Below are 15,807 nucleotides of genomic sequence, written 5' to 3' on the forward strand. Positions count from 1 at the left end.
TACGGGGTACAGTGCTCAGGATTCTCAAACTTCTATCCGACTTGACTATAGTCAGTGGTTCCCACAACCCCTACCCATCTTCAGTTTCAATAATTTGCTAGAATGGCTTACAGAACTCAGACAAACACTTATTACCATTGATTTATTATAAAGGATACCAATGAACAGGATAGAAGGTCCAGAGCAAAGGATTTTCTGTCCACTTGGAGTTGGGGTATGCCACCACCCTCCCAGCAAGTGGGTGTGTTTGCCAACACAGAAGTTCTCTGAAACTCATCATTTAGGAGTTTTTATGGCGGTTTCATTATGCAGGCCTGATGAACTAATTGGCCACAGGTGGTTAGATCACTCCCCAGCCCCTCTCCCCTCCGCAGAGGTGGGTGTGGTGCTGAAAGTTCCAGCCTTCTCATCCCAGGGTTGGTCCCTCAGGCAAGAACAGCCCCCATCCATAGGGTATCAAGGGCCCCACCTAGAGTCACCTCATTAGCATAAACTGTGACATGATTGGAAGGAGCTTGTAATGAATAACAAAAGATGCTCAAATCATCCCTATCAGGAAATTCCAACGCTTTTTGAAGCTCTCCAGTTTGGAACTGGGGACAGACCAAAAGTATATTTCTTATTAGGTCACAATATCACAGGGTCCCATCGCAGGGCCTGGCACACAGTATATCTGTTTAATAAAGGAAGCACACTGTGTTCTGTGAGCCTCACCATGAAACAGGGTTGCCATCGCACTTTGCCCTAGAACACCCAGTATTGAGCCTGCCCTTGTGGGGTGGGGGGCGTCATGGGCAGGGGTTCGAGAACCAGACAGATCTGGTATTCCATCCCACTCCATCTTGGCTTCCCATAAGCCCAGCTTCCTCACATCTGTAAAAGAGGTGGAAAGCTACTCCAGACATTCAGGGCATGTGACAGTGGGTGTGAAGGCACAGCCAAGAAAGGGTTGGGTAAGAGGCCTCCTTGGTCTGTAATTCAGGCAGGAAGGCCTGGCAGCTGGTGGGAGAGCCTGATGGGGCGGGGTAAACCTGAGGGCCGTGGGCAGCAGCCCAGCTGCTGTGCCTCAGCCAGACAAAGAGCGGTGGCCAGGAAAACCATCATGGCACTGACCTGGCACAAAGGAAGCTTGACATAGGGGCAAAAGCTGGGTGGCTAGGGGCAGTTTTGAGACAGGAAGGGGTCCCTGAAGTGGCTCTGGGTGGGGGAACGACGGGAGGCTCAAGGAGGAGAGTGGGGTGCAATCAGAAGGGACCCTCTGCAGGAGATTGGGGGGAGGGGCGCGGAGAACTCTGGGAGCTAAAAGGGAAGGGTCGAGACGATGGGGCCCAGCTGCAAGGTGAAGAGGGGTTGCCTTGAAGCAGCCTGAGACGCGGCGTAACCGCGCGCTCCAGCAACCGCGAGGGCGGTCCACTTGGCGGCCGGCGCCTCATTGTCTGCACCTGTGAAATGGGTTCGTGTAGCAGCTTCCACGCAGGCGCGGGAGCACAGGGAGAGGATGAAAGGAGAAGAGTTTGCAAACCGGAAAACGCCAGCGTGGGCGGCCGGGGCGGGGCGGGGCGGGGCGGGGAGGCGGAGCTCGGCCTGTGCCCCGCCGAGCCCCGAGTCGCAGTGGCCAGGGAGGCCGGGGAGGCAGCGGCGGCGGCGGTGCGGTGGCGACAGTAAGTGCGGGCCGGAGGTCGGGCGCGGGTCTGGCTCCCGACCAGCGATTCAAGCTCCCGGCCGCCGCCTGGGCTCCCGCGCTTGGCGGCCTCCCCCTATGGGCCTTCCCGAGGACTGCTCCAGGGGTCCTCAGGACCCCAGCACGGCCACCTCCCGCTGGGTGCCTCCCTCTGCGTCCCCCTCCCCAAAGTTCCCTGCTCTCTTCCCCCTCCTTCCCTTCTCTCACTTTCCCTCTGTCTGGGTCTCTATAGATTCTCTTCCCTCCTCCTTGTGGATTTCCTGAGACTGTACCTCACCGCCTGGATGTGGGGGTCCTGGGTATGGACAAGTCAGCTTAAAGTATCCAGAAGGTAGCTGACTCTCGGCCCAAATTGGGGAGCCTCAAGTTGGGAGTGGGTGTCCATAACCCCAAGGCAGATTCTGTCATGGCCTCTGGGTGGCGCCCTGTGTTTCCCAGCGATGCTTTTCCAAATGTCAGCTTCACCAGACCCTCTGACCCCATTTCACAGATTCGGAAATCGAGGCACAGAGGGGAGTTTGATTCAGCCAGAGTCAGAAACCTCTTCGGAACCAGCACCCAGTTCCAGACGGTGGTCTGCACTGGCCCCAGGCCCCACAAGTTTCTGCTTTGTGTAGGGGCTGTCCCTTGTCTCAGGTGACCCAGAAAGGGAGCAGTATTGAACTGGCCCAGCTCTTGTGGATGCTTGAGACGCTCACTAGGTTTAATCCAGCCTGTGCTGGGTACCCCGGGGCTCTTCCTTTCCTTCCCTTTTCTTTCTTTCAATCTGAAAGCCAGCAGCTAGCTTTTATAAAGAGTAATGAGACTTTGTCCACTCCAATGCTCTGGCCTGTGACCTGGGTTAGAGAAAATTCCTGGCTCCTTCAGAAGCTTGGTCAAGGCTGAATGGTCCTGGACAAATAAATGCCTGGAGCTGAAAATGGTCCCTGGCCAAGTGTGGGCCAAGTGACCCAGCTATTGGCCCTGTACCCACCCCTGTACCTGGACCACCTGGAAAGAACCACTTGCCCGTTGACTATTGTCTTTCATGGGTCATACTTTTTACATTTTTTAAACAGTAATTTAGAAATTGTGTGCATATGCGCACGCGTGTGGGTGTGTGCCCACACCGTCTGGTTAGTTTGTGCTGGGCGCCCTGTGACTCAAGGCTCTGTTCAACCAGGCGGGTTGAAAATAGACTTGCTGACTCGAATGCCAGCATCCAGCAGCCTCCTGACTGCGTGCTCCAGGATACATGCCTCCTCAATAGGAGAGAATATCCTGGCCACATGGAGTTTATTCAGCCAACATTGATGAGGGTGTCCTACAGCTCTTCACCTCTGCTCACAGCTCACTGGCCACAAGACCTTTCGGAAGGAGTCTATACTTGGAGCTGGCAGACACTGGTTCACATTGCCAGACAGCCTCCTCCTGGGGAGGCCAACGAGTCTGTGGGCCTCAGACTATTTGGCTGTGTAACCTCACTCTTGCTATTCGGTAGTTGTGTGACCTTGGGCAAATTACTCAACCTTTCTGAGCCTCACTCTTCATCTGTGAAATGGGTCTTAGAGTAGTACCTACCATATTAGGCTGTTGTGAGGCCCAAGTGCTAGGCAACAGATCTTGGCATGCATGAGTGCTGGATTTAACTTTATTGGAAATTCTTACTGTTTGAATGTGGGACAAGTCAAATGTCTTTAAGGCCTCCTTTTTTGCATCTGAGAAAAAGGAGGCAATAATTCCTGTCCTGCCTAATTCCAGGGAATGTTATGAGGCTCTCCTAAAACAGTGGATAATAAGGCTCTGTGCCGATATGACAGGATGTTCTCATCTCACCAGGGAAGAAAAACCCATTTTGCCTGGCTTGATGCTCCAAATTAAGGCTCAGCCTCCTATGTGAGCCGAGATGCATGTATTTCTTGGTTTATTGGGTAGGGAGGAAGCTACTACAAAAAGGGCTAAAGTGTCCCATCCTGAGCTTTATGGAAGTGTTTTCCATTTATCCCACTGCTCCCAAGTCCTAGGTGCTATATAGAGCATAGCAGTAGGCATGTTACCTTGCAGCCAAATACAGCAGCCAGCCAGGTGACAAGCCCAGGATGGCAGGGAAGATGGTGAGGTTTGTGCAACAGCTGCTACCATGGGCCGGGCATTGCTAGTCAGTTGTAGTTATATAACCATTGCAAAAAGGCTTTCCTCTGTTTGCAGATGGAGAAATTGAGGCTCAGATACATGGTGACTTGCCCAAGGCCATGTAGGCAATAGTTACTGACAACCTAGAATCTTCCCTTTGTCCTAGGAGCTACCACACAATGGAAGTGGTTGTCCCTGGGTGGGATGTGATGAACAGAGTGGGGGGCCCTGGCAGGAGCTGTAAACCCAGACTTGACCATTTACCTGGCCTGTGACTTTCCATTCTTTGGACCTGTTTCCCCACAAATGTAATGAGGGAGTGGACTATTAGATGTCTCAAACTGGTTTTTGGAGGTAGCTCTAGACACTGGGTTTTGTTTTTTTATTTAATGTTACTTACTTTGAATGCTTTTATTTTTATTTGTAATTTTATTTTTGAACAGGTAATACATTCACATAGTTCAAATTCAAAAGGCACAAAAGAGTATACGATGACGCTCCCTCCCTTCCCATCCCTAGCCTCTCTCCTCAGAGGCAACAACTATTGGAAATTTCTTGTTTCCTTCCAGAGGATATATACACATATGTGTGTGTATTCTCCTCCCCACACACCTCATTCCTGATTTTTTTGCACAAATAGTAGTATATTCTACACACTTTCCTGCTCTTTAATTTTCTCACATAAAGTTGGAAAGAGTTGAGAGCGTTCTTTGCCTGTCGAAGGTCCTAATTCCTTTTTGTATGTCTGCATAGAAATGTGAAGGCCTTAAGACCGGGCTTATCCTTCTGGATTGAGTGCCATAAGCCCCACTATGCTGCACTACCTTACTCCCAGCCAACTACACACTTGTTTACTACCGATGTTGCCCTGCATGGGGTAGGGAGGAAGGCTGAGGTCACTTATAGTTCTGACATCTTTCTCCCTGATCCTTAAACCTGAAGCCCTCTAACCCTGCAGGTTTTGGTGATCCCAAAGACCACATGGTGGGGGGCATAGTCAGCTTTGTAGGCTGGATGAGTCCCCAGCTGTGCCTGGCTTCAGCTTCTGATCACCTGCTCTGTCTCTGTTTCTCTGTTCCAACAGTGGCCATTGTCTCAGAGGATGACTTTCATCACAGTTCAAACTCCACCTACAGAACCACAAGCAGCTCTCTCCGTGCTGACCAGGAAGCGCTGCTTGAGAAGCTGCTGGACCACCCGCCGCCACCCAGCCTGCAGAGGCCCGAAGACCGCTTCAATGGTGCCTACATCATCTTCTTCAGCCTGGGCATTGGTGGCCTACTGCCATGGAATTTCTTTGTCACTGCCAAGGAGTACTGGATATTCAAACTCCGCAACTGCTCCAGCCCAGCCCCTGGAGAGGAACCTGAGGACTCAGACATCCTGGTAAGGCCATGACCCTCCTGGGAGGCAGCCTGGATTGTGCGAAGGGGAACTTTACTTGGGTACACCACTCCAGGAAGATCTGAGGCATGCTGAGGACATGGATGCGGGTTAGGATGCTGTGTGGAATATAATAGAAAGAATTCAATTCAATCCTAAGAAATGCCCTGTATTGTATATGAAGCCTCGTGCTTCATGTGGCAGGGCAAGATGAAAATGGATAAGACACAATTCCAACTTTCACATTACTTACTATTTAACTTGGGAAGAAGATACAAATGATGATTCTCTGCAGTGTAGTTTAGTAAACCCAAGAATCCAATGTCTGTGCCTCCTCCAGGGGTTTGAAAGGGTGGATCTCATACCATTAAGTTGAGCTGTGAGTTACAGAAAACTCCAAAAGAGCAGAGGCTAAAACAAGATAGAAGATAATTTTTCTCTCATGTTCAAGTCTAGAGGGACCAGCCCAACCCCGGTATGATGTTCTATGTTGTCAGGAACTTAGTTATTCCACCATGTGTAGTTTGTATGTTCAAGATCACTTCACAGTCTAAGATGGCTATTGGAGCTCCAGCCATTACATCAAATAGGAAGAGGAGAAAGGCATAAGAACACTCCTGGAAGTAACACACATTGCTTTTGCTTACATCACATTGGGCAGAATTCAGTCATGTGACTGCACGAGCTTCAAAGGAGGTTGGGAAATGGATGGATGGTTGTGTAGTAATGGAGGAGGGGGAAATGAAGACTTAGGGATAAGAAGTCTCTTCACCAAGGGAGAGAGTGCTGTGAGTCAGAGCAGGTGGATTAGAAGAATGGGGAGGAGACGTCCCGGTAAAAGAAAAAGCCTGGCAAAGGCAGGATGGGAGGAAGTTCAGGTGTGTATGAGGAACAGTAAAGCACCTAACTTTGTTGTGTGTGGGGTACACATATGAGAGAAATAAAGCTTGAGATCGCCTGGGCCTCAAAGTAATTGCCCAGGCCTTGAATGCCAAGGCAAGGAGTCTAAATCATATTTGGTCGGCAGTGGCACCAAACTCCCTCCTGCCACCCACGCCTAATTCACTTTGTGGGACAACTTTTCCCTTGGGCAGGGGTAGTGTTAAAAAATTATTCTGCTACTTGTTAAAATGGTAAGGAAGGCTTGACTCAAGAACAAGTGGGGATTCATAGCCAGGGAGCCAAGTGAAAGGGTCAGTTGGTGGAAAATTACCAAAAAGAGCCACCAAGGGTAGAGAGATTCTTGCTAAAGGCAGGCCAAGGACATGTATACCAAGGCCCAGATGAGAAATGTGATCGGATATTGAGGGAGATCAGATATCAGGGTTGGGGGAATTCTCAGTAAACTGACTCAGCAGTATTTTTGTTAAGACTGGGCTAGGCAGGCAGAAGATGCGGGGGCGGGGCGGCCAGGTCAAGAGAGTTCAGAGGTTTGGTTAGCTTTTGTTGGGAGCCATTTCTAAAGTTGATCTAGGCTGGTGTCTGCTCTCTCATGAAAGCTTATGGATGGGGAAGTGGGGGCCTCTCTGAAGGCGTGCCAGGCTGAGGGGTTGCTAGCTGCCCCTCTCCTCCAGGGGTGCCCCAGAGGATAAGAAGAGGGTACCCTAGCAGACCTTAGCCATACCCTTCAACTGGCCCAGAGGATGGCTCACCACCCCTTGTCTGAAAGCACCTTTGAAATCCCTGACTTAACTAACCTCTAGGAACTTTCCCCAGTTTTTTAGGAATGAATCTGACACATTGACTGAGGTGTCCCTACTGTCTGTCTCAAGGACTCTACCAGGACTACACATCAGAATCACCCTGAGAGTGTTTTAAAAATCCCAGTCTGGGCCCCACTCCAGAGATTCTGATTGAATTAGGCCCCTTAATTCTGACGCCCTGTGAGGGCTTGTTTCTGTTAACTGAGGAATTCACAACTGCCTCCAGAGGCCAGAGCAATGCAGTATAAACCCGTTTCCGCAGCTACATAGGTGTCATGGGAACACAGTGTAGTAGTTTAGAGCCTCCTACTCCAGGTATGGTTCTCGGACCAGGCATGCCTGGGAGCTTGTTAGTAATGCAGAGTCTCAGGCCCCACCCCAGGCCAGCTGTTAGGAGCTGCTTGCTGACAAGCCCCCCAGGTGACTGTCAGACACAGTAGAGTTGGAGGAACACTGGCTTAGACATGACTCTGGAAAACATGGTTCCAACCCTGCCTCTGTTAGTCCTTAGCTCGCTGGCCTCTGTGCTGCCTGTCTTCCTGGTATGTAACAGGAGGATAATTCTACCAGCAACTTCTTAGGGTTGTTGTGAGGATTAAGTAAATTACTCTGCACACAAAGCAGTTAGAACGGGGGCTGGCACTAGTGCTGTAAATGCTGTATAAACATTATTATCGTTATTATCATTTGGGGGATGCAGCTTGGTGTATTTCCAGACGCCTGGCTTAGCCGAGTGCTTTATGATCCACTTTTATTTACCAGTAACTCAGGCGTCCCAGCTTTCTGCTGGCCTCAGTAAATCACCTAGCCTGCTTGGGCTTCCTCCCAAAGGTCCCCGTCTGTCTGGGCCGGCACCAGCCTAGGGCAGCCCCCAGGATTAGATTGTCTCTGCACCTGCCCTTTGCTCCCACCCCTGTCCTTGGGAGCAGGCTGCCCCGGGTGGGAGCGGAAGTGCAGGCAGGTATCTGGGAGCTGGCCCTTGCACAGTGGACATTGCCACACAGTGGACGTCTGTGGTGAGTTGCTCTCGCTGCAAGGCGATTCCTTCCCAGCTGTAGGCACTTAGCATTCCAGGCCCTGCTACAATGCTTTATTGCCTCTTTCCAAGTGCTGGCAGGTGCAGATGTAGTACCTGCGGCTGCCCGGAGCTCCTGGCTCTTGGCATCAGAGATGAGAGACCTGTCACCCCTCGATTCATGGGCCGGGTTTGGGAAGCAAGCATGCTGGGGCGTTTCTGCATTTTGCGGGCCATTTTTCTTTGCCTAATTCTCCATTCCTGCCTCCCACCTCCCCAATTTTTCCCCCTTTCTTTCGGATTTCCCTGTGAGAGGCGGCTGGTCTGCTCTGTCACCTGAGGGCAACTTTGGGGGAAGGAAAGAAAGTCAGATGGTTCTGTCTCCAGCGACCACCTGCAACTCAATGGACTGTGGGTCTTGATGTTGTTTTTTCTGTACTTTCCTTTTAATATTTCCCAGTGGTGGATACCATTGGATAGGGAGTTTGACTCGGTAGGAATGTTTGCACAGATATCCCCCCGCAAAATTATATCACTTTCAAGGTCACCTGCCCTCCACACTCATTTCTTTCTGCCTGGAGCAGTTCGGGGATGGTTTAGAAGCATCCTGTTCACCTGCCCCATTGTCTCTGTTTGTTCTTTGGAATAAGAACTTTGAATGAACCCACCACAGGCCTGTAGACCCAGAGCCAAAAAAATTAGGGCATAAATGAGGAAAAATTTATATGAAAAGATGGTGTGACAGGAGCCAGGATGGCCGCCATCTTCCGAGCTCAGCTGTGGGCCCACATGCTGGCAGAGGTGTTAAACTCATCGTCCCTCATTAACCCTGTGTTTTCAGACAAAAGCCAGAGCTCAGAGGTTCAGTAACCTGCCCCAAATCCCATAGCTAGGAAAAGCTGTAGGGAATTTAAGTGGCTAGATGATTACAAAATTGGCGATGTTCAGAGAGTGGTGTAAAGAGGACTGACTTGGAGACGGGGGCCGCCCCACACCCTGACGCTGCCAGATGCTGTCTTCTTCCTATAGAGAGCCTGCGCTTGGTCTGGCCTCCTTTTCCACCAGGTGTCTTGGCTCTGTCTCTGGATTCTGGACCCAGCTTCTAAGCTGTCAGCATCCCTCATCCCTTGCTCCCCCACCCCCAGGTCTTCCCTTGGCTCTGGGGCTTGTCCGCCATCCCTGATCCTGTGAGGTCTCCTTGCCCTTCACGTGGCCTCTCCTGCAGACCTGCACTTGCTGCTCCTGGGCCAGAGGCTGTAAGCTAAAATGGCTCCTTTCTGCCCCAGAGAGGATAGTGACTATACATTATCCTGGTCACTCCCTGCCACTGGGCCTCCAGGGCCCCTTCCCAACACGTTTTTCCCATACACCTTGGCCTGCTCAGGGCTCCTCTCTGAGAGGGCTGTGGGACATTGCTAGTTCATGGGTGGGCCCCACAGTCCAACTTGGTGTCAGCAGGGCCAGGACTCAGGCTTGACAATCTATTGCTATCCCATCCAACCCATGACCAGAGGGGACCCCAACAGCCCAGTGCCAGGGCAGGAGATAGATATTTCTTTTATGCCTGGGAAACGTCCCTGCTGCCACTCTTCTGAGTTAGCGTCAGTGGGGTCTGGATCCCCGACACCCATTGTACTTCCCCATCAGGTTCTCACCATACAACTCGTGATATTGGGTGTTTACTGTGGGGGAGCTGCCGCTCTCAGTGCTTTGTCCTTATTATCTCATTTAAGGCTGCAGTACCCCGTGAGACAGAAACTTATTATCCATGGATGACAATACCTGTTTCACAGATAAGGGCGCCTCCCCCGCTAAACAGTTAGCTCTCTGGAGACAGCGAATACAGCTCTTACTGTACATACCTGTGCCCCCAGAACCTCTAGCACAGTGCACAGCACATAGTAGCACATAATAAATATTTATTGCATTAGCTATTATATGGCCGGGGAGGAAAGCTTCATGCCCCCAATCCAAGATAGGGGCAGTGTGGCTCTGCAAGGAGAACAAAAGATCTGGGAGTCACAGTAGCTACCACCAAAGGAGTTCTGATCTTTCGGGTAGGTTGGCATAGACGTGAAATGGGATTGCTACAGTACGGAAGCGATCCAGGTTGACCTGGTTCAGCAGATTGGGGCCTAGGGCACCCCTTGTTTATGACGCCTTAGTCTTGGCCCAGTCCCTTAGCTCTCCCCTCCCCCACTCCCCAAGAAGCAGGACAGCATGACTCGGGAGTTAATCTTATAACTAAAGGCAGACATCCCAATTCTGGGAGGAAGGTTAAAAGGAACCAGGATGAGCGAGTTTAGAGAAGAGGAAACTGGGAGACAGATTATCAGAGGTCCTGGCAATGACCTGCTGACTTTATGAAATCCTTGCCATGCAGCCTGTGTCCACCCACCAACAGACCTGCCATCATCATCTGCGGGACGACCTGGTGAGTTAGCTACTGTCATCCCCAGTTTCTAGGTTGAGAAACAGACTCAACTTTAGGCCCCTGACCCAGGGTCATCTGCTGGCAAATGGTAACCAGTACGCTCCCTGGCCTCTCCCTCTCCCTCGGTGTTCTCAGTTCTGGCTGCACACCGAAGCCACCCAGGGAGCTTTTAAAGCCTACCCGCCTGCACTACCCAGCCTATCCTGGTGCAGTCTAGGGAGGGGGCTGGGAGCAAGCATTTCTAAGCTCTCCAAGTGTGGCAGCATGCATCTATATGATCCCAGTGAAAGGTTACCATGTGGGGGTAATGAGCAGCTGTTTTCTGCCTCCAGAGTGCCCATTGAAGGGGCTTAGGCTGTATCATGAGAGACTTAAGACCTAGGTGAGCCCTCTGGAAGAACTTCCCGCAGTGTAAGTTGTCAAAGCTGGCAGTGGAGGGGAGTGTTTCCTCCTTGGAGAATTAGAAGTCCAAGGAATGGCTCTTCTTGGCCTAGTCCATTTCAGAGAGTGTGGAGCTCCTCCCTAGGGCCCTTACAAAAGTAAGTGGATGGAGGGTCTGGTGCTTTTCTAAACTAAATGCTTCGGGCTTGGTAAGTTCCTCACTGTGGCCGTGCTGTCCCTGACTGCCTGCAGTCTTGCGCCAGTCAGTGATGGCCCTGTGAAGAGGCTTTGACCCTTCATCTGGGTAAATGCTCCCTTTGGTGGGAGTTGGGGGGCTCCATAGCCATCTTCCTCTTCCTCCCCCTTTCCCAGGCTCCTGGGAAAGGAACAGTAGGGCCGCCTGGGCCCCGAGGTAGATGTCCTAGCACCTGAGGTGACACAAGCAAGAGAAAGTGAAGCCATGAAAACAGGAGAGGAAACCCTTCAGGGAGGCATCCTGGCCTCTGCCTCTCTGTTCTGCTGTCACTGTGAAGACCGGCCAGTAACCTCTCCATGATGGATCAGGGAGTGGAACGTGACCAACGGGTAATTTACTTTTTAAAACCTGAGAGAAAGCTGGGCCTCTCTGTCTCATGGGATTGCGGGGTGCCTAGGAGAAGCCCTCATGGTGACAGGACATCATTCGTTCCTATCCTAGCAGTGACCTCACCTGCTTTGTGGCTTGGGGCCAGCGCTGTGACCCCTGGGCCTCTGTGCACACAGACCCCTGGCAGCATTTGCAGAGCACTCCAGGTATAGCTGGGAGGAAGCTCTTGATATTTATTGCATACTTCCTACTTGGTAGCTATTGTGCGAGGACTGTGCCGAATCCTAATAACATTCGCTGCCTTTGCCGTGTGCCAACCACTGTGCCAAGGGCACTGGTTTGTTCTTTAATTCCACAGTATTAAGCAACCTTCCGTGTGCCAGAGGCTTTATTTTCATGATCTCTTTTGATCCTTCCTAAGCCCTAAGGGATAGGTGGTATTATACCCATTTTACAGAGCAGGAAACCAAGGCTCAAAAAATGTAGGTGATTTGTTCCCAGGCACAAAGTAAATGACAACGAGGACGCACACCGGGCCATCTGTATCCATGTTGTCCACGCTCTGAACCTTTTGCCCCATGTCATTGTTTTCAGATGTTTTCAGACTTCTTTTGACCACAGTGCACATTTCACCTAGATGAAATATACAAGACCTACATGTCCGTAATGGAAACAACAGTTTCATGAAGCAGTATCTATACTTTAAAAAAAAAAAATCTCTGATTTTAGTTTTCAAGGAGGAGCAAGCAATCACCTTTGCTGATCTTATAAGTGGCTTATGAGCCACCCAGGCTGAGGATGGAGAGTCTGCCTTTGGATTTTAACCTTGTATAGGTCCTTGGTGGCCTTGGGAGGCAGCACTATGGGGTAGGGAGCAGAAGCTGGACCCAAGGCTATGAGTGAGAGGTTGGAGGAGGGACACTGGAGGGACACTGGAGACGGCACACCTGGAGAACTCTCTAGGAGGTTTGCTTTAAAACTCTCTCATTCTAGAAGAATGAGGCGGGGGTCACAGAGGACATGTGGTCAAGAAGGGTATCTATTTTCTGGTTTGGTTTTATTGTTAATACAGGAGGAATAGCAGCCAGTTTGTGCACCCATGTGAATGGCCCAGTAGAGAGGGTGAAATGGATGCTAGGATGAGCAGGAGGCACAGCTGAGTGAGGTCCGTGAACAGGCGGAGGGCGTGGGCTCAGGTGTACAGTGGAGGGGGTCCCAGAAAAGCATGCAGACAAGTTCATCTTTAGCAATAGGAGAGAAGGCAGCCAAAGATAAGAACATATACAGTTCTGGTCCTGACCCATTAAGTGGATTTCATATTTTTTAGTACAGCGATCCTCAACCTTTTTGGCACCAGGGACCAGTGCTCCTGTGAAAATCTAATGCCTGATGATCTGAGATGGAGCTGAGGCGGTGATGCTAGCACTAGGGAGCAGCTGCAAATACAGATAAAGCTTCACTCACTCACCACTCACCTCTTGCTGTGCGGCATGGTTCCTAACAGGCCATGGATCACTGCTGGCCCATGGCCTGGGGTTTGGGGACCCCTGCTTTAGTAGGTTGCAACCTATAATTTGAAAAGCCCTGCTCCTCCTGTTTGCCTTTGACCTCACAGTCAGCCATGAAGGTGCATTTTGCCCTCATTCTACAGAGCAGGAAAATGGAGGCAATAAGTAACTTGTTGGTGCCACAGGGCTACAAAGACAAGAGCTACAACCCAAGAGTATCCGAATTAGCATATTTTCTGGGGCACTTGGCAAATGCCCAGATTCTCAGACCCTGCCCTGCTGGTTCCTTCTGCCAGGGTGGGTCCGGGCACTGTTGCCATGTGCTCCTGACGTGGCCAGCTGGCAGGGGGGGCAGGTGTCTGGGAGCAACTTCCTTCATGCTACATGCTCTTTCTTGAGAAACGTGCACCGTTCTGCATATAGATGGATCATGATGCTCCTAGTGTAACTCACATCTCTCCAAATGGAAAAGATGCATAGACTCCATCAGCAATCTGCTTTTTAAGAGCAGCATTCCAAAGAATGGTGCTGAGTGAAACATCCCTCCTCCCCACCACGAGGACATATTAAAGCAAGATTTCATCTGAGCCTGTTGTCCCAGAACAGGATATGGCGGGCTAGTCTAGGAGTCAGGAGGGATGGAAAGGGGCTCCAAGCTTCCCGCAGAGGTTGTGGGTGAGTGGCCACCAGGCAGAGAGGGCAGGTGCCTCCCCGCAGCTGCCTAGTTGCTTGGGCTAGTGTGGATGGCTGCTCTAAATCATTTTTAAAAATTAGAATCTAAAGTGAGTCATTTTTTTTATTCCCTTGTTCACCCTCTGATTCTAAATGCAGACCCAGCCAGCATGCCGTTCCCAATAAATATACCTACGATGGCTTTTTCTTCTGTTTTTAGCTCTTGCTGCGTCCTGCAGAGGGAGAGAGAAAGCCCGACTTGAAACGCTGTCAGTCATGCCTTCGGTGGCCTCAGACTTCTTGAATTCTCTTTTTATTTTCTCCCCTCGTGCTCATGGCCCCATCTCCCCTCCCTCACCTTGCTCCCTGGCCCTCCTGGGCTATCGATCACTCCCCCTCTGCCTTCGATTTTATTTCCTCCCGCACTCGTCCTTAGAATCCAGAGGCGATTTCCTCGACAAATTAGAACACGGCCTGAGCCTTAAGTGCTCAAGTGTCTTCTTAACATGATTGATCATCGCAAGTACCCAGAGAGCAGAACCAAATTGGAGTCTGTGCCACAAAGTTAAGGAGTCTGGGAGGATAGGTGGCCTGATCTCTTACAGTGCTCTCAGTGTTTCATTTGTATTGTGGTGTGTGTGTGTGTGTGTGTGTGTGTGTGTGTGTGTGTGTGTGTACACCCAAGGCCTGTAGCAACCAGTGGTTTGTGGGTTTTGACCTGTATGGACCTCCAAAACAAATAGCCTCTCCACAGAGGAGACAACATGTTGGGTGAAGAAGTGTTTTCTGGGTCTACTCAGGACCCCTCTTCTTGGTGGTTCTCCTGGGTTTCCTTCTGCAGAGAGCAGCTGCAGCACCCCCAGACCACATCCTCTTTACCCACATGCCACAGAGCCCGGTCCCTATCCCCCACTGTCAGCCCTAGAACAGCCTTGGGACGCTGACTCATGCTGGCCAACTGGGGGCTGCAGAAGCTGCCCAGTCAGGCGAGGGCCATGCAGATGGATGGGGAGTTTCTTGAAAGGCCTCTTCCTCCTTGCCCTGGCCACATGGTCAGGCTGCAGAAGAGGAAGCACAGGCTGGCCCTGGCATCAGCAGCGACTGAGCCCTGAATCAGCTCTCACCCCTCAGAGGTCAGGATCCCTTGTTCATGTGTTTACAGGGCGCGCGCGCTCTCTCTCTCTCTCCTTTTCTGCTGTTTTTGAGCCACTTCTCTGCCTACTGTGTGGTTCCAGCCTGAGGGTGAATGGGGGGAACAAAAAGGATGAAAATCAGAGGCCCACTTGGCCCTTGTTAGGGAGCTTGGCAAAGGTTTGACGGAGGAGGGGGTGAAATGGTAGACAGAAATGATGTTTCCATTTTCTGTGCTCACCCTTCATGATAGGCAAGCGGGGCTCTGTTTCTGACTCAGTTTCAAATTTGCTGGGTGACTTGGGGCTCTTTCCTTATTTCAGAAACTAGACCGAGGTTGGCACACTCCTGCAAAGGGCCAGATGGTAAATATTTTAGGCTTGTGGGCTACCTGATCTCTTGCAACTACTCAACTCTCCCCTTGTAGAGTAGAAGCCACCATAGATAATCTGTAAACAAGTGGCAGGGACCATCTTCAAGTATTTACAAAAACAGAGGTGCAGCTCTGGCCTTGGGGGCAGGGTGTTACTGACCCCTGCACTAGACCTTTCCTTGTGGTTCTTTCCCTAGTATTCTGAGATCTGTGATAGAGGGACTTGCCCTGCGTAATTTTTCTTCCAAATACCACTGCCTGACATATTATCTACTTACTTATGCATTTCCTGACTGTCTCCTTGACCAGACCATCAGTTCCATGAAGCAGGAACTTGGACTAAATTCCCTGTGACTAGAATATCTATTGAGCTCAACAAGTACATTCAGAATGATGAGTTAACCTATAAGTGTTTGTCAGGGCTGGGCTGGCGTGGAGACAGGGCACAGGAAGAAGATCCTTGTCCCAGGATTATATACCGAGGCTCTGCATTCAAGAGTGTGGAATCTCATTATGGGGTCAGTATTTTACCTGGCATGCTCAGACTACACCAAAGCAGACACCCTTCCTTGCCTAGTCTATAGCATTACCCTACTTACTCCAAACTGGTCGAGACTAAAAGTTAGGGGTTTACCCTTTATTTCTTTCTGTCCTTCTGCCCGACATTCAATCTGTCAGAAAGTCCTGTCATTTCTACCTCTCAAATGGCTCAAGTCTCTCCAAATCTCCCCTTCGTGGCTGTCACCCTGGCCTCAGCCTCACGGGTCACCAGTCCAATGAGTTTTCCATGAAGGCTGCAAAAGTGATATTCTCTCTCTCTCTCTTATT

At 50.7% G+C, this 15,807-nt stretch overlaps 1 protein-coding gene across 6 annotated transcripts in view; it reads left to right on the forward strand.

Annotated features, from left to right (window-relative positions):
• The first annotated feature begins 1,564 nt into the window (after positions 1-1,564).
• Positions 1,565-15,807, forward strand: part of SLC29A3 (solute carrier family 29 member 3) — a 41,273-nt gene continuing 27,030 nt past the window's right edge. The window contains exons 1-3 of one of the 6 annotated variants that reach the window (XM_039872050.1): positions 1,565-1,661; positions 4,878-5,179; positions 10,278-10,328. In XM_039872050.1, coding sequence (XP_039727984.1) covers position 1,661; positions 4,878-5,179; positions 10,278-10,328 — 354 coding nt within the window. In that variant the 5' untranslated portion in view covers positions 1,565-1,660. Of the gene's footprint in view, positions 1,662-4,759; positions 5,180-10,277; positions 10,329-10,990; positions 11,295-15,807 lie in introns of those variants that run through there. The other 5 variants (XM_039872054.1, XM_039872051.1, XM_039872049.1 and 2 more) reach the window with 5 other exon arrangements.

Source organism: Pteropus medius, unplaced genomic scaffold (assembly GCF_902729225.1).
Source record: "Pteropus medius unplaced genomic scaffold, Ma_sr-lr_union100, whole genome shotgun sequence".
NCBI classification, from domain to species: domain Eukaryota; kingdom Metazoa; phylum Chordata; class Mammalia; order Chiroptera; family Pteropodidae; genus Pteropus; species Pteropus medius.